At 46.9% G+C, this 22,938-nt stretch overlaps 1 protein-coding gene across 2 annotated transcripts; it reads right to left on the bottom strand.

Annotated features, from left to right (window-relative positions):
• Positions 1–1,916: 1,916 nt before the first annotated feature.
• On the bottom strand, positions 1,917–22,768 carry CEP57 (centrosomal protein 57). Of its 2 annotated transcripts, XM_053385656.1 has the most exons (11): positions 22,568–22,704; positions 19,528–19,687; positions 16,425–16,604; positions 13,878–13,999; positions 12,989–13,105; positions 9,277–9,354; positions 7,809–7,925; positions 7,467–7,547; positions 6,349–6,575; positions 5,016–5,160; positions 1,917–3,239 (listed from the first exon to the last, which is right to left on the bottom strand). In XM_053385656.1, exons 1-11 carry the CDS (start codon positions 22,595–22,597, stop codon positions 3,033–3,035), a joined length of 1,464 nt encoding a protein of 487 aa, XP_053241631.1. In that variant the 5' UTR covers positions 22,598–22,704; the 3' UTR covers positions 1,917–3,032. The 2 variants fall into 2 exon arrangements, with proteins under 2 accessions (XP_053241631.1, XP_053241632.1); XM_053385657.1 differs by lacking the exon at positions 19,528–19,687 and having other exon boundaries at positions 22,568–22,768.
• Between the last annotated feature and the right edge of the window lie 170 nt (positions 22,769–22,938).

Below are 22,938 nucleotides of genomic sequence, written 5' to 3'. Positions count from 1 at the left end.
CTGGAACTGCTAAAAGCAAGGCTGGTGGGAACTGGGAGCTCAACATCTCAAGGTTCCCAGGTCCCCAATCTAGACTTTCTTGGCCATCATGCCTCTACTTTTACTGAATGTTCCCAAGTGTGCAGTTTACATGCTGAAAAGCACACCCTGCCTGTAACCCAAATGTGTCTTCAGGATTTTTCTGAAGATGGCCACCGCAAAATATGGCATCGCTCTGACTTTACAATGTAACGTAATCCTGTTCCTTTTTGTTACTTGCCGGCATTGGTTTCTGTTATTTGGAAGCAAAAGGGTGCAATTATTTATTTGTGAACGGACAGTGGACGTTGATTATGACAACTTAGGGCACTGCAGTTTGCCTAGCGTTGGTGCATACCTGCAGCTGAATGAGAGCGGATTGTCCCACTTCAGACCACAGGGCAGGGGGGGAAACAGGATAATTTTCTTCCCAATATAAAGCTCCCTACAAATGACAAACTAGTGAAATATGGGGGGAATAGGCCTAGCTCAGCCCTTGCTGTGCTAGGGTTTTGTTTTTAAACTCTGGTTGCTTTTCCATGCAACAGAACATTTAAAACATGCCATTTCCTTCACCTGCAGTCTGAAGTGGTACAATCTGTTCTACCATTCTGTTCTCTATTCGGACCAATGGTGGTAAGGGGGACTCTGTGCCAGTTCAAATCTTCCTGGACTCCAGTTCCCATCAGCCCCCGCCAGCACAGCCGCTGGTCGGGGGTGATGGAAGCCGTAGCCAAGCAGTAGCTGGAGGCCACGGGTTTCCGACTCTTGTGTAGACCAAAACCTACTCTGCAGGCCCTTTGACTGTATTAGGTTGCCCTGGGTGGCGACTTTCCTGTGTATTACTATTTTTAACATGCTTATCGACTATGTATTGTCTCAAGCGGAAAGAGCTATGATAAACAAAGTACCAAAATGTTCTCTTGCCGTTTCTTGGTAGTGTTTCAACTGTTTATACGGTCAAACTTGGAACGTACAAGAACAAGCATATTTGCAGGGTTCCAGCCCTCCCAAGGAACTAACCAGCAATTGCACATTTAAGACTGGTATATGATTTAGATTTTTATTTTTTAGCTTTAAAATAGCGCCTTATATTTATTTATGCATCAGTCTTCCGTGGGGCTGCTTGAGGCCTCCTTTCCAAGGGAGCAATCAACGTTCAGGTGCTTCCAAGTCGCTCAAGGACAAATGACCATTTGATGTCACCACTGACATGACTGTACAGTACAGCTGTCACTTGTTCTGGACACGTGGGAATTTGCTTAAGGTAGGTACTTTCTGTATCTGAGCTCAATTGGTGGGTAAGGTGGAAGCAACTTAATTGCAAATATATCTCAAAATTGGCACACCCGGTTTAACATTTTGCATTCCACTTGCATTACCAGAGAGAGACTGGTTTGCTTAAGGCTTGAAATGCCAAGGAGGGATTGGGACACAACTCTTGACAAAAGGGCATATTCAATTGCTTTCGATTTGCTGTGGCCTCGTTCCAGTTCATGCAAAGGCAGTCCTTTGCCATGACGCAGAAACGGCTCAGGGAGATCCAGGTGACACAGTGGTCCTGCTGCTATTCCTCAGGGCATCTGAGCAGAGATGGCAAAGACAGCATTGCCTTGCTGTCTGCTCACAAAGGAGGGTGAGGGAGGGGAGCTTGCAGCAGGTCCACAGAAAAAAACAGTCAGGGGTCCTTGCTACCTTGTTTTTGCTCTAGCAGGTAACGAGGATTTTGCATGTACTGTCCAGGTTGCATGGCGGCAAATCTAACTGCAGGGAGCACAGGCTATACGCAAAAGCATCAATCTCTGAATGCAATCAGCTTTCCAGATTTGTTTAGAGCATATGCATCCCTGAGTTGCACTAGTACTTGAAAAGTTCAAGAGAAGCTGTTTTCTGCCTAATTTATTCAATTGGCAAGTTGCCTTTATTGGATCCCAATCAAACCTCAAAAAGCACCATTTTTGAGTCATCATTCCATTCCAATCATCGGAAAGACTTTACATTATTAATGTAATAAATAATATATCTCTGTGCATGTGTGTGACTATAAAAATCCATAGTACCACAACAGCCACCAGATCTCCTAGTCCAGTTAAGGATAAAATTATTAAAAGCCAAGTTAAAAACCAGCTGCCAATACCAGAACAGCCATGATCAGAGGTGCTGTTGTGTGTGTTTTTGTCTAAAGAAACACATTGACTTCACTCTTCTGCAAGGAGGAAAAAACCAAGAGAGAAGATACAGACAGCTGTTCAGTTCCTCTTTGAAACCACATTATTAAGATTCCAAGGATGGAAAAACACTGAAGGACGCATCCTTAATTATAAGCTGAGGTAAAAGCCTTTAGGTAGTCAACTGAATATTGAAGAGGTCACTCTTTACAAAACTTCCATATTTCGAAATGAGAACATCTTACTAAGAATGTTTGAACATCTGAGGTGGAAAATACGCAACACCACACATAAAGCAATTTTGGGGGGAAATGCAGGGGAGGGAACAGTTTAAGGCTGAAGACAAAACAATGCATTTTAGGAGAGTTGAAAGGTAATGTAATAACACCTTTTTGTGTCTTTCACCCCACTGGTCAAGACGGCAGTGGGCATTTTTGAAGCAGGGCAAAGGCCTGCAAAACCTGCATGCCGGAGACAACTATGCCTCCATCATACCCTCTTCTGTGGAGGGGAGTGGGGAAGAAAATCACTATTGTCTGCCTCTAGGCTTAGGAAAGAGTCGCCCCTGGTGAGCAATTAGATTAATTGCCTGAGTTGTAGGATAAGGAGAATACAGTGGTTCACAGCAAAGGGATTGTTAACGTGCTAAAAGAATAATAAGGGTTATCTTATTTCTTCCCTCCCCACCTCCTGCATCAGGATTAGGGGCTGTAATCTGATCAGGCCCACAGGTGGGGAATGAGGGGCTTTTGTTTAGAAAGTGCAGCCCGGCAAGGAAGGCAGCTGAGATTGGAGCCAGCAAGCCGGGAAAGGTGCAAAAAAACAATCACACACACGCAAGACGCCTCAGTAGTCCCAACTGTTGTCATCTTTCTGAAGGGAGGTCTGTATGCTTTGCATCTCCCTCAGCAACTGCAGACTCTTCTTGCCCTGCTCTCCGGGTCTCCTCTTCAGGCCGGCATCTTTCACCCGGTTGACCTTCATTTTCGCTTCACAGCCTCTGCTTGGCTGCTGAGGACAAGAGAGCCTGCCTTCCCTCTTCTGCTTCGCCAGCTGCGAGGTCAAAAAAGGAGAAGGGGAGAGGGCATTTCAGAATGGCCTGCTTTTTACCTCAGGAATATTCTTCCTTCCCTCCAATCCCCTTCACCGACTCTGCGGGGAGAGAGGTTTTTCTTCTTCTCATCGAGAAAACTATATTCTATACCCCTATTATGTTCTACAGTTATTCTACCATAACATGTTTTTTTCCCTCATAGATTGTTCTAGATGTTATTTTATACAAAGTTGGACCCATTGGTGTAGAGAGCCAGTGTGGTGTAGTAGTTAAGAGCGGTGGAGTCGTAATCTGGTGAACCGGGTTCGATTCCCTGCTCCTCCACATGCAGCTGCTGGGTGACCTTGGGCTAGTCACACTTCTCTGAAGTCTCTCAGCCCCACTAACCTCACAGAGTGTTTGTTGTGGGGGGGGGGGAGGGAGAATGTTAGCTGCTTTGAGACTCCTTAGGGTAGTGATAAAGTGGGATATCAAATCCAAACTCTTCTTCTCTTCTTAGCACTGTCTACACTGACTGGCAGCAGCTCTTCAATATTTCAATGGTCGTAGAATTGTGGCGTTGGAAGGGACCACAAGAGTCCTTTAGTCCAACCCCCCTGCAATGCAGGAATCTTTTGTCCAACGTGGGGCTCAAACCCACAAACCTGAGATTCAGAGTCTCGTGCTGTATGTACAAAATCAGTTATCCCGGCTGTTCTGCCTGTAGACTGGACCTTGTGCATGCAAAGCAGATGTTCTACCGTTGAGTTACGGCTCGAAGCCACCCTGACATTCATTTTTAGGGTTTTTAAAATTTATTTCGCAAAAAATTACATACAGCTTAATGGAAAAACAATTATCTTAAGTGGTGCATATTAGCATAAAATACTCATCAATGGACCAATTCACACTTTGAAAGGTGGAATTAAATCGGAGAAGGGGAACCTGCAGCCCACCAATGGTGGACTTGGACGCAGCCAGCATGGCCAGGCGGTGGGAGTCTGAAAACATCTGGAGCTGCTGCTAATCAGAGTAGAGCAGGACGGGCACCTGTGGCCCTCCAGATGTTGCTGGACTACGGCTTCCAGCACCCCAGACCATTGGCCATGCTGGCTGCTGTTGCTGGCAGTCCAACATCTGGAAAGCCACAGAAGAAGAAGAAGAAGAAGAAGAAGAAGAAGAAGAAGAAGAAGAAGAAGAAGAAGAAGAAGAAGAAGTAGTAGTAGTAGTAGTAGTAATTGTAGTAGTAGTTTGGATTTGATATCCCGCCTTTCACTCCCCTTCAGGAGTCTCAAAGCGGCTAACATTCTCCTTTCCCTTCCTCCCCCACAACAAGCACTCTGTGAGGTGAGTGAGGCTGAGAGACGTCAGAGAAGTGTGACTGGCCTAAGGTCACCCAGCAGCTGCATGTGGAGGAGCAGAGACACGAACCCGGTTCCCCAGATTACGAGACTACTGCTCTTAATCACTACACCACACTGGCTCTCATCCATCCCTGGAGAAGGGAGTACAAACTCAGATGCACCTCCTTTATCAGTTGTACATTTGCCTTGTACAGGGATGGCCAGTGGGGCACTACATAATTCTTTGCCATCACCTATTATAAAAAGCAATCAAGCTGCTCAAAAGTTGTGGCATCGTTGTTCAACCTGTGGTCCTCGTTCTTGGACTCCAACTCCCATCGGCCCCAATGGTCAGGGATGATGGGAGTCGTAGTCCAGCATCATCTTCGGGGGGAGTGACTGTAATGATTCCTTCTTTCCAGGTGCCAGAACTCAGGCAGAAGGGCAACTCACCCGTGCCCGATGCCTCTGGATTTTACAGATCTGTTCTGCCTTGGCTTCCATCTTCTTCACCAGCACTTCCAGCTCCCTCTCCAGGTCTTCTCTTACGGCAATCGTTGGAGCCTCATGGATGAGTTTTACCAGCTGCTGGTGATCGCTTACATGCAATAGAAAGATTCAGGGCAGGGGCGGATTAAACTCGCTTTTTGCTCGCTAAGAACATGTTTCATATACATTTTCAGAGTCGCTTTGCAAGTAGAGGAAACAATCCAACTTCAAAATCTTGGGCTGTTAAACCAGCGACAAAAAATATTGATTATTTTTTCGACTGGTTACCAGGCAGATGAATAAGCACATTTACCAACATAAAGGGTGTCTGCGATAGATTGGAGGAAAACAGAATTGGTGGATTAAGTTGTCGGCTATCCATCATCGTTAGGAATGGCAGGGAAAGAGAGGAGGCTACAATGTGACCAAGAAGTCTGTCTTTAAGTGCATTTGTCTGGGGTGGGAAGGCAAAACCCCAGATGCTTTATCGTAGCAAAGCTACCATTTTAATAGGGGTTCTTCTCAGGGGCAGGATGGTCCTAGTCTATGATTTTAGTCAACTGTCTTGCCAGTAGCACATCACTCTGGGCATGCTTTTTCTTCTTCTGGACATCACTATATTTGCTTTGCCCCTCTCCAGTTCCAGGAACCCAATAAGAGTGTCTCTGAGTATGTGCAGAGTGCCTTTTCTTCGTCAGCATATAGAGGCTCTTTCCCCCAAACCATGCCCACCTGCCCTACATGTGACATCATCTGTGATGTCGTAATGGGTAGGGACGCATCTGCAAAGGAACAATCAGAAGTCTTGAAGCATGCTCCCGTTATTCCTTGCCAAGTGGGGCTCGCTATCAGCAGTGACAGCAAGCCCCGGAAGAACTGTTGATGCTTTGGAGTTCCCAAAGCAGGGCTTGCTGTGTGCACAAATATTCCTTTGCGTTGCCAAGCTTGATTTCAAGTCGGCAAAGCAAGGCTCTTCCAATCCAGCCTGCTCACAAAGGAAATACATTATTTGGAGTCATCTGGGATCATTGTGATGTCTGGTGATTGGCAGGTGGGCAGCCCCACCCAGCTGTCACAACGGCCCTAGCAGTTTTCTTTTGACACTCCAAGGCTACAATCCAATGCTCCTCTCCCTGAGAGCAAGCAACACAGACTTTGCTTCCAACGACATTCAGATAGAATTGTGAAGGATGACCTGTGCTTCTGCTCAGGGGGGCTGTGGCGTGGCTACCGGAATTGAGTCACACAATGGAACACACTCAGAAGATCCGCAAGGCGCGCAAGTGTTTTGACTCACAAGCTCATCTGCCCGAGTTCGTCTTGCAATGTCAACAGCACCTCGGAAAGGTCTCCCTGGGACGTGGAAGAAATGGAAGAGCCCGAGTTCCTCCTTCCTCTGCCCATTGGCTTGCTCAAGGGGACATTGCTGACCACGCGCTCATTGCAAAGGGCTTTTGAATGATGCTTCATCAGGTGCAGCACATGCTGAACGTTGGCTCCCACGGAGTGACTGGGGCTTGTGGACTGAAAGTGAAGGGAGGGGAAAGGTGAAGAGGACAAAGGCGACCTGGGGAATTGAACGCTGAGCAAAATGTACCACGGATATGCATCAGTACATACAACACTGGCTTATACAGTGGTACCTCTGGATGCGAACGGGATCCATTCCGGAGCCCCGTTCGCATCCTGAGTAAAACGTAAGATGCGACTGCGCGGGTCGCGTTTTGCCGCTTCCACGCATGACGTCATTTTGAGCGTCTGCGCATGCAGCGAAACCCGGAAGTAACGCACTCCGTTACTTCCGAGTCACCGCGGAGCGTAACTTGAAAATGCTCAACCTGAAGCACATTTAACCCGAGGTAGGACTGTACGGAGTTAGGACTTTGGGACAGGAAATTAAGGGGAGCTGCGATAGCAGCCTTCCAATATCTTTGTACAGTGGGAGTGTTTGAGACCGACAGCTGGGCGCCTTCATCTGCCCCAGCTGCAACAAAACTTGTCTCTCCCACATCAGTCTCTACAGTCACAGCAGGAGCTGCAACCATCCAACAGCTTGACTTCACACTCCTCCACCATCTCTCAAGGCAGATGAATGCCAGCAACATGTTGTGCAGAAAGTGGAGAAGAACCAGGAGGTGGAAAGGACAGCCAATTTCAGCTGAACGTTAGGGAAACAGCTGTTTGCCTATGGAAGAGACAGCCTCTGGGGGATGGCAGGCTCTCCTTTGCTGGAGATGAGGCACAGGTTGAGCAGCCAGCTCTCAGGGATGCCATGGTTGCAAGATTCTCCGCCCCAAGCAGAAGGTAGGACCAGGCGGCTTCTAGGGTACCTTGAAACCCCATTTCTTAGTATTGTCTCTGAACACAGAGCCCTCCATTCAGTTATCAAAGCTTGGGAACTCATTGATTCCTTACCTTTCCTGCAACAAAAGGCACATCCCCCAGCCGCAGCCTATAGTGAGGCTGTGCGTGGCAGTGAACCATTCCAGGGTCATTCTAAAAAGAGAGAAGAGAAACTCTCACATTAGGAGAAATTAAGTCAATCAAGGGTGGCAACAAATGGTGGGAGGAGCCAGAACTGATGATGGGCGAAACTACAGCCAATCAAAAGCAGAGTCTGCAGCACTTGAGGGTTTCACAGCTGTCCCTCACCTCCACCCCATCTATGAGGGCTGCGTGAATTCAGGGCTTTATGTGGATTACGGGCCACAGGTAAACAGGGATGCGATCTAAACTCTTTTAGCACCAGTGATGTACCTTTTCCAGCTGCTTTGCTTTCTTCTTGATCTTCTTTGGTTTCAACGGTTCCACCAACACCACAGGCTGCGTTTGTGCTTCCAGCAACTGTCTGTTCTTCTCCAAACCAGTCTGAAGCTGCCAAGATAAGACTGGGGATTATTATTATTATTTTCTTTAATTCAAAATAATAGAAGTTGAAGTCGGGGGGTGGTGGTTTGCCAGCTAAGGCACAGCCCACAGTTGGGTCACCCCAAAGATGTTGCAGGACTCTCAAGTCCCATTAGCCCCAGCCAGTATAACAATGGTCAGGGGATAGGAACTGTAGTCTATCAATATTACAAGGGCTGGAAGCTCCTCATCCCTGACACAGTCCAGAAGTGCTAAACACATTCAGCCACAGGCATCCAGTTGTTGAGGAAAGTGTTAATTCCTCTGTAAGCTGGTAAGAATGTTCCTTCCTAAAACGCAGCTGCAGAGGGCTTGTGATTCCTTATCTCTGCTGCTATGCAACATGGCATGTAGAGCCGGCCTACGTAAGAGGCCCCCTTTTCAGCATTCCTGCATGGAGACGAATGGGGAGACAAACTGTGGAGATGTGCAAAGATACATTGAAACTGCTGGGAGAGAAACTGAAGATCCAAAGGCTGTTGGAAAACTGGACGAAGGACAGTGTAGTTGCAGGACTTTGGCAATCGGACTTCATTCTTGCTTTGTGGAATTGGTCCAAGCAAAGATTCTGAAAGCTAAAACCCTCTCTGGGCTCAGAGAGATAGAGGACTTCTTAAGGCAACTGTTTATAGGGTGTGTATAGTGTGTCTTGTTTTCACTGTGCAAAGCAGTATTATTAGATATTCATCCCCATCAAAAGTCTAGCCTGCCCTTGGATGGTACCAGAGCCTTAAATGGGAACAACCCAGAGGTGCTATCCAAACTCCTGTTCCATTGCTTCTGTATCAAACTTCTCCCAACCTGCTGCCCTCCAGATGTTGTTGAAACTCCAGCTCCCAGAAGCTCAAGCCAGCAAGAGTTGGGGATGATGAGAATTGTAGTGCAAATTCAGGCACTCGGCTGGAGAAGTCTGCTTTGTGGTGGAGGCATGGAACTGATACACAAATATGTATATCTACTGCATGTAATTGGAGGCATTTGCATTGAAGGCTAGAGATGGGGAGTTCTATCCCAACAAACTGGATGTAGATTTTCAACTAAAAATGTTTGCAGTGTCCTAAAATTAATAATAATAATCTGCAGACACAGTAACTGGCCCACCAGCAGGCATGCAGACATGCTACCCAGCAGCTTGTGTCTGGACATATTCTTGCAATCTTCTGGGGAAAAAAATTCTACCATGACTGTAGCCTACGCACAGAAGGAAGTTTCTGATCATTCCATGTTTCTGCAAGGAGGCAGATCCTACAAATCCTACATGCCCTCAGGAATTCTTTCCTTTGCAGAGAAATTCAGGCCACAAATTGGAAGGACTTGCCTCTGCCGCTTTTTCCTGCACCAGTTTCCGCGCTTGTTCTTCCTCCAGGAGCTTCTCTTCCAGCTCTTTCATTTTTTTCTAGTTTAAACAAAAGCAAAACCTAAGATCACCCAACAGCCAATTTAGTCTTGCCTCCTGCCTCCAGCAGGGTGTCCCGCAGGCAAAGATCTGTCTGGGGATAGCCTGGTTCTAAACCCACCCTTTTTCTTTTAAAGGGAAGAAATAATCTAGCCTCCTTTTAGGGTTGCTGGGGACTAAGATCTGCTCTGACCTTTCTGGAGTAGAATACAAAGGCAACAAATACATAATAGAAACAGATCTGGAGTCTACCAGAGCCACAGCTCACAAAAGTAGGAGACATGGCTATCTATGCAGTTATATTCAACCACTAGGGGGATCCAGAAGAAAACTAAATTTACAAAAATCAAAATAGGTGGCACGATGGCGGGGGGGGGGAGGAATCTAAATATGAGTGTAAGACACACACCATATTAAGCTAAATAAATGTGGCATAGCATAATTTTGGGGCTGAGCTTTTAGGTTTACTTGCGAGCAGATTTCATGTTTTATTGGAGCAGAATTTGGGATTCAGAGGTTCTCATGCAGAACACTACAGCAGCAGAAAAAAATCTAAACATTACCCTATTTAGTACGGCTGCCATCTGACTGAAGAAATATTTATATCAACTGGTGCTGAAGAAACTGAAATTGACCAATTCTATGAAGACTTACAACACCTTATAGAAGTGACACCAAAGAAGGATGTTCTTCTCATTATAGGGGATTGGAATGCTAAAGTAGGGAGGCAAGAGATAAAAGGAACAACTGGCAAGTTTGGCCTTGGAGATCAAAACGAAGCAGGGCAAAGGCTAATAGAGTTCTGTCAAGAGAACAAGCTGGTCATCACAAACACGCTTTTCCAACAACACAAGAGACGACTCTACACATGGACATCACCAGATGGGCAACATCGAAATCAGATTGATTATATTCTCTGCAGCCAAAGATGGAGAAGCTCTATACAGTCAGCAAAAACGAGACCTGGAGCTGACTGTGGCTCAGATCATCAGCTTCTTATAGCAAAATTCAAGCTTAAACTGAAGAAAGTAGGAAAAACCACTGGGCCGGTAAGATACAATCTAAGTCAAATCCCTTATGAATACACAGTGGAAGTGACGAACAGGTTTAAGGATTTAGATTTGGTGGACAGAGTGCCTGAAGAACTATGGATGGAGGCTCGTAACATTGTACAGGAGGCAGCAACGAAAACCATCCCAATGAAAAGGAAATGCAAGAAAGCAAAGTGGCTGTCCAACGAGGCCTTACAAATAGCGGAGGAGAGAAGGCAAGCAAAATGCGAGGGAGATAGTGAAAGATACAGGAAATTGAATGCAGATTTCCAAAGAATAGCAAGGAGAGACAAGAAGGCCTTCTTAAACGAGCAATGCAAACAAATAGAGGAAAACAACAGAATGGGAAGAACCAGAGATCTGTTCAAGAAAATTGGAGATATGAAAGGAACATTTCGTACAAAGATTACCATAATAAAGGACAAAAGTGGTAAGGACCTAACAGAAGCAGAAGACATCAAGAAGAGGTGGCAAGAATACACAGAGGAATTATACCAGAAAGATATGGATGTCTCGTACACCTCAGGTAGTGTGGTTGCTGACCTTGAGCCAGACATCCTGGAAAGTGAAGTCAAACGGGCCTTAGAAAGCACTGCAAATAACAAGGCCAGTGGAAGTGATGGTATTCCAGCTGAACTATTTAAAATTTTAAAAGATGATGCTGTTAAGGTGCTACACTCAATATGCCAGCAAATCTGGAAAACTCAGCAGTGGCCAGAAGATTGGAGAAGATCAGTCTACATCCCAATCCCAAAGAAGGGCAGTGCCAAAGAATGCTCCAACTACCGCACAATTGCACTCATTTCACACGCTAGCAAGGTTATGCTTAAAATTCTACAAGGAAGGCTCAAACAGTATGTGGATCGAGAACTCCCAGAAGTGCAAGCTGGATTTAGAAGAGGCAGAGGAACCAGAGACCAAATTGCAAACATGCGCTGGATTATGGAGAAAGCTAGAGAGTTCCAGAAAGACATCTACTTCTGCTTCATTGACTATGCAAAAGCCTTTGACTGTGTCGACCACAGCAAACTATGGCAAGTTCTTAAAGAAATGGGAGTGCCTGATCACCTCATCTGTCTCCTGAGAAATCTCTATGTGGGACAAGAAGCTACAGTTAGAACTGGATATGGAACAACTGATTGGTTCAAAATTGGGAAAGGAGTACGACAAGGCTGTATTTTATCTCCCTGCTTATTTAATTTATATGCAGAATACATCATGCGAAAGGCTGGGCTGGATGAATCCCAAGCTGGAATTAAGATTGCCGGAAGAAATATCAACAACCTCAGATATGCAGATGACACAACCTTGATGGCAGAAAGTGAGGAGGAATTAAAGAACCTTTTAATGAGGGTGAAAGAGGAGAGCGCAAAATATGGTCTGAGGCTCAACATCAAAAAAACGAAGATCATGGCCACTGGTCCCATCACCTCCTGGCAAATAGAAGGGGAAGAAATGGAGGCAGTGAGAGATTTTACTTTCTTGGGCTCCATGATCACTGCAGATGGTGACAGCAGCCACGAAATTAAAAGACGCCTGCTTCTTGGGAGAAGGGCAATGACAGGCCTAGACAGCATCTTGAGAAGTAGAGACGTCACCTTGCCAACAAAGGTCCGTATAGTTAAAGCCATGGTTTTCCCAGTAGTGATGTATGGAAGTGAGAGCTGGACCATAAAGAAGGCTGATCGCCGAAGAATTGATGCTTTTGAATTATGGTGCTGGAGAAGACTCTTGAGAGTCCCATGGACTGCAAGAAGATCAAACGCATCCATTCTTAATGAAATCAGCCCTGAGTGCTCACTGGAAGGACAGATCGTGAAGCTGAGGCTCCAGTACTTTGGCCACCTCATGAGAAGAGAAGACTCCCTGGAGAAGACACTGATGCTGGGAAAGATGGAGGGCACAAGGAGAAGGGGGCGACAGAGGACGAGATGGTTGGATAGTGTTTTCGAGGTTACCGGCATGAGTTTGACCAAACTGCGGGAGGTAGTGGAGGACAGAGGTGCCTGGCGTGCTCTGGTCCATGGGGTCACGAAGAGTCGGACACGACTAAACGACTAAACAACAACAACAACAACAACAATCAAATGAATTTAATTGATTTCATTTGCATATGAATAAAAGAAAGGATAAAACACATCCCACTGTTTAGAACACAATACGTGCCATGCTTACCTTTAAAATAGCAGAAGCACAATACTGCAACTTTCAGACTGTTAACCCTATACATGGTTTTCTGGGAGTAAGTCCCACTGAGGTCATTTATATATCTCTGCTCCAAGTTCCAGTATAAAAATTGAGTGGATTCAAACGTTAAGGAAGTCCTTCTTGTATCAGACCAATAATGGCCAGCCAGATCGTGTTTAGAAAGCCCATTAGTGGGGCATGATGACGACAGGGGTGTAGAAAGTTGTGACTCCCCCATCCGCCCCAGCCAGCATAGCCAATGGTCAGGGATGGTGGGATTTATAGCCCAGAAACATCTGGAAGGTCACAGGTTCTCCATCGCTACATTACAAGAATGCTGAGCATCCACAATGAGCACAAACCTGGCCTTGGGCGTCCAAACGAACACAACCTACCTCTGCATGAGACTGCATCGACGTAAGCCTTGCATATTCTTTCTCGAGCAGATCCAACCTTTCCAATTTAGATGTCACATGTGATTGATCAAGAATTCTCTCTCTTTCTAATGTGGCCTGGAAAGAGGAAGAGGAAAGCTATTCATGTCGTGGGGAGGCGGGAAAGAAGTGATGGGAAGAGCTTCACCAGCTGAATTTCTGCCTGCCACTGAAAAGCACAGGGGTGGCCAACAGCAGTAAAAGTCTGCAACCCTAGTCAACTGCAACATCTCACTAAAAAACAGCAACATAATGGGAGAAAAGTGAAGCAGGGTGTGTGTGTGAAGCTCACAAAAGGCTCGTGTCAAACCTTTTAATTCTAGGGCTGAATATTGTGACGTTTGAGACTAGGGCCTATATCATGTCAACAGCAGGCCCCAGTAGCAGATAGGGTGGCAAAACTGTTCAATGAAGGGGAATAGTTTTCAAGATCCGCATGATGGCAACCCAGTCCCACAATGTAACCTAATAAAAGCCTGATTGGGCCAGACTGATGGTCCACCTACTCTGCCATTCAGTTTCCCACAGAAGCTGACCAGATGCCACATTTGAGGAAGCCCAAATGTTGGACATGAAGAGGCAACAGCTCCTCCGGTTGGAATTCACCTGCAGTTGATTTTCAGATGCACTTTTGATACTGGAGGTAGGGAATGCCCACAAGGACTAGTATATCTTCTCTGAAATTTGTCTCACTCAGCTTTGAAAGCCATCTAAGCTTGTGGCCATCACCACATCTTGTGGCAGTGAGTTCCACAAGTGTGTGTGTATAACCCAGATGTATTATGGCTGTTGGCAAAATTCATAGAGTTTGCATTAAGAAGGTCAGATGACACCAAGGCAGACGACGTACCTGCTTCTGCAAGACGGTGGTCTTTTCGAGTTCCGCCTGTGCAATCATTTGTTTCATGTAATCCAGCTGCTTTTCCAGAAGGCTGCAGCGAGTCTCGGCACCTGCTAGCTGAGCTGCCAACTCTGAAAGGAGGGCAATGAGAGATGGCTAAACCACAGAGTTAAACCACAGAGCCTAGGGCTTGCCGATCAGAAGGTCGGCAGTTCGAATCCCTGCGACGGGGTGAGCTCCCATTGCTTGGTCCCTGCTCCTGCCCACCTAGCAGTTCGAAAGCACGTCAAAGTGCCAAGTAGATAAGTAGGTACCACTCTGGCGGGAAGGTAAACTGCGTTTCCGTGCGCTGCTCTGGTTCGCCAGAAGCAGCTTAGTCATGCTGGCCACATGACCCGGAAGCTGTACGCCAGCTCCCTCGGCCAATAAAGCAAGATGAGCGCCGCAACCCCAGAGTCATCTGCGACTGGATCTAATGGTCAGGAGTCCCTTTACCTTTACCTTACAGCCCCAATGCTAATAATGGACCCCATGAGGACTATACAGGTTGCAAGCTATGGGGTACTGCCAGCTGTATTCAGGGTAGACTCATTGGTGGGCCTAAGTTTGTCGTGTCCGTCAATTTCAATGGGTCCATGTGGGACTAACAATGGATACAACCCTACTGCTCAGAGTAAACCACTAAATTTTCAGAAAAGTCCAACCTAGGTCCATTAATATCAGTGGGTTTGCTCCATGAAGAATTTAGTTGGCTACAGCCCCAAGCGACTAGTAGACTAGGCCTAGGCAATGTACTGATACGGTTTAAAGTTAAAATCACAAAAGCAATTTCAGACTGGGCAATGTACTTACAGCCAGCACAGCGCACTTCCCTCAGGCACCTGATGCTCGTCCACTCCCTCCCTCCCTCCCCAGCCTAGCCACCGGCCTCAGGAGTGGGGTTTGCCTGTCTGCCAGCCAACATCTTCATTTTCTTTCTCTGGCTGTGCAAGCGCTGGCAGGCTGCCTCCTTCCTCCGTTCTTCCTTGCACTGAACAGTGGCTCCTCGTAGCCACTGCTTGTGTGGTGAGACACTGTGGTCAGGGTGAGCCATGGTTGGCAGTTCCGGGGAGGCCGGCGTCATACCATGCAATACAACAGCTGATGTGCTCCGCCCAGGGCAGTGCCACCTATCCGACCTCGCCAGTAAGAGGCAGAAACTGCACCCAGTGATGCCAATTGTCTCTGTGGCCAGCAACGACCTTCTTCCTCCCCACCTCCTTTCTGATGCCATAATATACCCCCATATCGGCAGTATATTACGATGCTGGGAAGCAGATATTGCCCAGCCCTACAATAGAGCAAGGACAGGCTCTTCAAAATTCTAAATGGCCCAAGAGATGGAGTGGAGGAAGCACTCATCTGAACACCAGTGGGGCAGGTAAGATGCCATACGTACGTGCTTCAGATATATACTATGCAGAGCCCAAAGCTGAGATGCTCAGACCACCTGCAGCTGTGCCTCAACACAGAAGAGGCGAGCGGAGAACGAGCAGCAGCTGAAGCACAGCCATACTCCCAACTTCAGCCGTACGCTGACAATGGGAGCCATACAAAGACATCTGTCAGTTCCACAACAAGTAAGAACAATCAGGTATCATGGTAACTGGAGTTTTTTTTGGAACTGGGCTCTGCATTCTAATTCCATGAGGCTACCAATACAGTAAAGGCTCCTGGATAAATCTCTTCAACCTGGTCTTAATGACACCGATTCCCCAACACAGGGGTTATCAAACTGTGTTTCAGGGTGATCCGGGGTTCCTTGGAAGCTTCTCCTGAAGGAGGAGATCTTGAACGGCAGGCAAGCTCCCCTGAAAGGCAGCTTGCTCATCACAACTGATCCTCCCTTCAAATGTACATCCGCATGGTTGTGTAGGATGAGCTCAGCATGCTGAGCTGGGTTAGGCGTCCTGGTGCCCCTCAGAAGTCCTGGGCTACGCCTCTCTTCATCCCTGGCCATTGGTTATGCTGGCCAAGGACAATGGGAATTTATAGCCCAGAAGGTCTCCATGGCACTTGGCTGCCCACCCTTACTCTAAGCGAACAGCTGCTACTTGCAGAATAATGATCTTTTTGGATCTGAAGAAGGCAACGTGCAAAAATAAATAGTTACCACACCTCTTTCAGAGCATCTCAGCTTTAGGCATCACATAGCATATATCTGCCCCAGATAGACCGGGAGTTGGATCGTTGGAAAACACTTCCACTGCCAGAATCCTCTATAATGCACCAAAATGCTTTGGACTGTAAATTTTTGGACATTAACCTCTTTCTTCTACCCCTTTGCTTCTTGCTTCTCCCTCTTACACACATGCCATAGGGTGCCTCCACAACTATAGAGGATTCTGATAGGCTCACATGCTGTCCAGAAGCAGAGATTTGCGGGGGGGGGGGTTCACTTTGGCCAGCGTACACACTGGGTCATGGGAAGTGACCTCACTGAATAACTTAAGGGGGCTCATCCAAACACCCCTAGAATTATTAATCTGTAGTTGAGCAAAGGAGATATTTGCACACCTTCGTTTTTCCTGGACACCTCAAACTTTGTCTGCTCTTTTTCCATCAGCTGTTCGCCCAGCACTTTCTTATAGTCTGAGGTTTCCTTGGCCAGAGATTTCACACTCTCCTCTGCTTGAATCCGTTCCAGCTCCAGCCGCCGTATTTTCTCTTGCAGGTTCTTCAGAGCTGAGAATATTGCTAACAAAAACAACAAATAGAATTAGAACCAGCTATTAATGAGCTAGCATAACGCAGCAGACACAGGGTTGGATTTAAGACGGCAGTAAGCTGCATTCAAAGACTGTTCAGCTGTGTGTGGACCTGAGCAAGTCCCTAGCTCCCTCCCTAACCTATTTCACAAGGATGGTTATTGAAGCCCAGATGGGATATGCTGATATATGTTGTTCCTAGGCTATACATCTGATAAAGTTACAACAAAATCCAGTTTTCTGTGAATCTTAGATAGTGCGGTGTGTTTCGTTGTGCTTACCTGATTGGTGTGGTGGTCGTGAGGGGCTTATGAATACCCCTTATTTCATTCTCCAAATCATCTCCCAAGTACTCTGCAGCCTCCCTGGGTGTCCGCTCTCCAATTAAAGGTGGCTCCTCCCATTGCGCTTTTGTCAATCAGGACGTGTGGGCAGTGAGGGAGGCTTAAGGAGTGCTGGAGAAATGGTTACTGGAAAGGAAAGCATACATACCACCCTTGGCCACCTTCCAGCAACCAGGTAAGCTCAAAACACAACACCCACCCAAATTCTACAGGAATGATAAAGTACTTTGAAAATGAGGCAGAAAAAAAGGAGAGCTGCTTTCACAAAGAAATTTTTCAATAAATTGGATGGATATTGGCACAGCCTTACATTTGACTTTTGGCACTAAAGCTTGCCCTCAGCAAGACCTTCCTGATATTATATTGCTATTGCTCCTTCCCTGGAACTTTTGTTAAGGCAATGTTTCTCAAACTTGGGTCCCCAGCTGTTGTAGGACTACAACTCCCATCATCCCTAGCTAGCAGAACCAGTGGTCAAGGATGTTGGGAATTGTAGTCCAACAACAGCTGGGCACCCAAGTTTTAGAAACACTCTGTATATTCTATGCTTTTTAAAGTAAAAGCATCTGGAACTGGACTCCACATTCCCAAATCCCAGTCACATTTGAAGCAGAACTGGCCCTGAAACTTGAGAGTCAGCATCTAGCCACACATACAGCATCAACACCATAAAATTATTCCCAGAGAAAATATTTGAGCAAACGGACCTTCTGCTGCCAAGGAGGAAAACAAAAGGCTACCAACACTGTGTGAATTCAGTTCCCCAGGCTCTGACATCTGGCAGAGCTGAAAGGAAGTCTCATCAATAATTAGCAGACCCACTTCTCTGTAATAGCCAACGGAGCTCCTTGCCAGCACAACCCACATTTAATTAGCAGCCGCTTCAAGAAGGAAAGGAAGTTTAGATCTCACAGGGTAGTTTTAAGCTCTGAGTTTCTCAAACGCTATCTTCACCTACTTCCCCAAGGTCAGGGAACCTGTGATTTGACTATTCCCACATAACTGTAAGAAATGAGTGGACAGGCTGTTATGTCTGAGCCAGAGACAGAAATGGAAGAGTGATAAGTATGAAGGTTGCCTTTGTACTGTAGCCTCATTTCTTTACCCTCACATACCCCTCTGCCCTCCATCCAATCAAGCCAGAAGCATGATCAGAGTCCAGTGACACATCCTGCCCAGTCAAAAGCACTTAAGGAGGGTGAAAAGCTGGGAATGTGTGCGCTGCGGCTCAGTAAGTATATGGCCTGGACAAGGGGAGTCCCAATGATCATAAGACCCTACCTGCCCACGGACTGTCTTGCTAGTGATGCATGCTCTGGTTATCTCCCGCTTGGACTACTGCGGTGCGCTACCTTTGAAGGTGATCCAGAAACTACAACTGCAGCAGCTAGACTGGTTACTGGGAGTGGCCACCGTGACCATATAACACTGGTCCTGAAAGACCTCCATTGGCTCCCAGTACGTTTCCGAGCACAATTCAAAGTGCTGGTGCTGACCTTTAAAGCCCTAAACGGCCTTGGCCCAGTATACCTGAAGGAGCATCTCCACCCCCATTGTTCTGCCCGGACACTCAGTTTCAGTGCCGAGGGCCTTCTGGCAGTTCCCTCACTGTGAGAAACAAAGTTACAGGGAACCAGGCAGAGGGCCTTCTCAGTAGTGGCACCCGCCCTGTAGCGTTTCCTCCCATCAGATTTCAAAGTAATAAACAACTATTGGGCTTTTAAAAGACATCTGAAGGCAGCCCTGTTTAGGGAAGCTTTGAATATTTGATGAATCATTGTATTTTAGTATTCTGCTGGAAGCCGCCCAGAGTGGCTGGGGAAACCCAGCCAGATGGGCAGGGTATAAATAAATTATTATTATTACTGTATTATTATTATTATTATTATTATTATTATTATTATTTATTATTAAGGCCTGATGGTTTGTGTTTGGTCTCTGGGCCTGACATTCCCCATTCCTAATATAGATGCAACAGCAGATTCACGTAGGACTCCCAGAAATCTTCACAAGCGAGCAGAAATGACAAACAAGCAGGCCTGACAAATCTCTTTCCGCAAACCATTCCAGAGAGAGCGCTGCTCCAGAAAAAGGCTTGCTCCACAATATCCACATGCTTCACTTCAGAGGGGGGTGGGGGACATGGAGCAAGGCATCCCAAAATCACATTGAAAGAACGTATGGTTTACTGGTTGAAGTAACCCAAAGATGCTGCTTTCCTTTGCACTGGGGAATTGGAAAGCAAGGATTGCAGAGGAAACAAGGGTCAAGAATATGCCTGGTGGAAAGAAAGCAACCCATTGTCAACTGGTTCTTAAAAACCCACAAGGACCATGTTTTTACGAAGCCACCGCATTTTAAAACAACCCACCTTTTAGTTTTCTACAGATCAGCTGATAAGATTTTATAAAAGTCATTTTAAAAAACCAAAACACGGGCATCCCAGCCCCTCAACAAGGGTAGTGCTTCCACACTGATTTGAGGGTTGTGAACCTTCCAGATGGACATACAAACAAACCGCAAACTTATTCCCAACGCTATCCCAATTCCTCCAAGTCAAATCGTTACCTCTGCTGTTACTCTCTGGATATGCAATGACTGGCTTGGCAGGAGGTCGTCGCAAGTCAGCATTAATGAAAGGTTTGTGCCTAGGGTACTCCGTAAACGATGCTGCTGAAAGCCCATCTGTGAAGGATGAGGTCCTGTGACTTGTACGGAAAGCAGCACCCTGGAAAGAGGTGGAGATGGTCACTTGAGCTGTCTGATAGACACAGAGGATGGCTCATCAGTCCAGAAAGACCAATCTGAGTTTTCAGAGTGCAATTAGAATGAGTGTCCAAAAAGCCTTTGATGAAGAAGTAGGTCTTTAGGAAAACCTAAGAAAAAGTTCACCACATAGCCAACAGGAACAGCATGACAGAAAGCAAGTGTGGCACAGTGTTTTCAGTGGCAAACTAGGGTCATGGAGAATATTTAGAACCATAGAGTTGGAAGGGACCCAAAGGACCTAGTCAAACCCCTATAATGCAGGATTCTGCAGGTGTCCCTTACGGGAATTGAACCTGCAACCTTGGCACTACCTGCACCACACTCTAACCAACTGAGCTATGCAGGAAACTTGCACTTCAACTCTATTCAAGTTTACTTTGAATGAAGTGCCACCAAGTTCAACAGAACTTACTTTCCTAGTAAGTGGATTTTGCAGGATATTAGAGCGAGATTATGTATAGAATTCTGAGCTCCTTGGAGGAAAGGCAAGATAGAAAGGTAATCAGAGATAAGAGCTGGCCAGGAACATTATCCTGAGTTTCCCGGTGACGGGGGAAATGCAATCAACAGACTTGACCCGTGCTATGACTGTGTCCCTCAGTCCTGCCTGTTCAGAAGTGTCCAAACAACTTCAGATTGATTCCACGTTGGCTTGTAGGTGGCCAAATCTGATCGCCTCTGATAAATAAGTGTCTAGTCTAGGTGATCAAGCACAGAAGAGTTACAAAAAGTAGGTAGTTCTTTCTTTTGGACTACCAATGAGGTACATGTGGATGAACGGGCTACGAAGCCCCTCTTAAGTCTCATTTGCAAGTATGATTGCAATTAAACATTAACAGTCAAATTGGGCATGGCTACAATTGAGCTGCCATGATCACACTATTTTTCAACTCCTTTGCCTGCCTCCTACACACCCTCAGTGAATGGCTTAGGCCACATGGCAGAGGGCAGCACATGCATCTTTTATGGCTTATTGTCCATAACCTGAGTCCAGTTTAAGTGATAAATGCTTAGTTTCCGTATGCTGCTCAGCTGGTCCCTATGCAACACTGTCACTAAGCTTCTCTCCTGGAATACGAAACTGGAGACTTACAAGACAGGGGGTAGATGAGAGAAACTAATCAGAATTATTCATTCTGCAAAAGCACTCAAGCGAGTCCCTGAAAGCATGCAGACAATACAAAGAAAGAGGTAGGAGGCTGAGGATTTTTAGTAGTCTGACCCTACAATCTTAGAGATTCCAGAAAGGAATCAAAGGGAGCATAGCTCTCAGCTAATATATTTAGAGCATGGATCCATGGGTCATCCCTATGCACACTTATGTATAAGAGCTACAGTGGCTAATTTGTGGCTCTCCAGATGTTGTTGGACTCCAGTTTCCATCGGACACAACATAGCATGGCCCATGGTTAAGGCTGATAGGAGGATAGCTATCAACGTTTCCCTTTTTTAAAGGGAAATTCCCTTATTCCGAATAGGACTCCTCGCAAGAAAAAGGAAAAATTGACAGCTATGGATAGGAGTTGTAGTCACTCTGAGCCAGACTGACTGCAAGAATAAAACAGGTGTGGCCCTGAATTCTAATTACTGGAAACCACAGGAGATGAAAACACTCTTGTGCTAATGTTCTGCTCACTGGTTTCCCACAGACATCTATCCGGTTGCCAACTGTGATAAGAAGATGCTGGACTAAATGAGCCACTGGCCTTTTTCTTTTAATTTTTAATTAATTCATTCATTGAATTTATATACCACCTTATACCTAGAGGTAACCATAGTTTAACCATACTGTAGTTTTAACATTTTCTATTTCGACTCCCTCCTCCCTCTTTCTGCGGTTCCTTACATTTATAAGGGCCGCTGGCCAGACCCAGCAGATCCTTCCTATGTTCTTAGGGACATTTGTAGGGCATTTGGAAAAGAGATAATGGGAGAGTAAAGCAGCATCAGCACGGGGACAATGCAATTTTGAAAGACCAGGGGATGGCCCTCTGTGGTGCAACGGGTCAATGCTGTTAACCAGAAGGTTGGTTCGAGCGAACCCAGGGATGGCTGTGGGCAGGATTCCTGCACTGCAGGGGGTTGGACTAGATGACCCATCTCTACAATTCTATGAGCACCTATGCGATGGGTGGACCATCTAAAACGAACAGTGAGAGCTTCTGAGCACGCAGGAAGCTAAGTGCAGAGAGTGATGGAGAGAACTTGGGAAATATCCAAAACGCGATGTGAGATGGTGTGGAAGAAGCTGCGGAAAGGCGAAAGTTCAGTGTTAGAGAGCAAGTGACCTTCTGCAGGTGAAGGTGTCCAGTACAGTATATATCCAGTACAGTATACCCAGTTATGGTGGGGAAAGATCTCAAATCCCAGGCTTGGAAGTGGGTGCTTAATGCCCTGCAGAGCCCCGACTATTGACCTCTGGCAAATATTGCGACCAGGGTTTAAATCACCCACTTGGGTGGCCTTGCGCGCCAGTCACACTTTCTCTCAGCCCACCCTACCTCACGGGGTGGTTGCGGGAATAAAACGGGGAGGAAGAGAAACTCGCCCGCCGCCTTGAGCGGGGAGAAAGGCGGGCTACAAATGCAACAAAATGAATACCGTTGAGAGCTGAAAGGGCTCTGGGTGCGAAGAAGGGCTCGCTTGGAGATTCCTCCTTATACTGTGCCAGCGCCGAGAACCCGCGAAGTCCACCCTCGCGGGCGAGCGTGCCCCTGCGCATGTATAGAGTGCCGTCATCCCCCCCCCAGCAGCCACGCCCAACCTCCCGCGCGGACGCAAGGGAAAACAGAGGCGGTTTCAGGGCCTGCCGCTGCATCAGGCTCCCCTCCGGGCTCACCGTGTTCTCCAGGTCCCCCGCCACCGCCATGTCGCAAAAGGGCGCCCGCGGTGGGCGCCTGTCCCTTTAAGGCCAGAGGGGCCCGGAGAGCGGAGGCTACTGCCGCCTCCCGCCTCCTCCAGCTGCCCCACAAACACCGCGGCGGCGCCAACAAGGCCACTCTGTTGAGTGGCATGTGAAGCAGCCAACGGAGCCTCGCCTCGCCTCGCCCCGCCCAAGAGCAACATGTCCGCGCCTCTCCCGCGTTGCCTTTTGCGGCGCGCTTGCGTCACAGAGCCGCGGCGGTGATGGACGCCCGGATTAACCAACCAGAGTTGAGGAAGAAGAAGGGGGGGAGAAAGCAGCCACAGCAGGCGCTCGGATTTATTTCC

The sequence above is a fragment of the Podarcis raffonei genome, chromosome 4 (genome assembly GCF_027172205.1).
Source record: "Podarcis raffonei isolate rPodRaf1 chromosome 4, rPodRaf1.pri, whole genome shotgun sequence".
Taxonomy (NCBI): Eukaryota; Metazoa; Chordata; class Lepidosauria; order Squamata; family Lacertidae; genus Podarcis; species Podarcis raffonei.
Note: the sequence above shows the minus strand (reverse complement) of the source record. Positions and strands in the feature narration are given on the sequence as shown.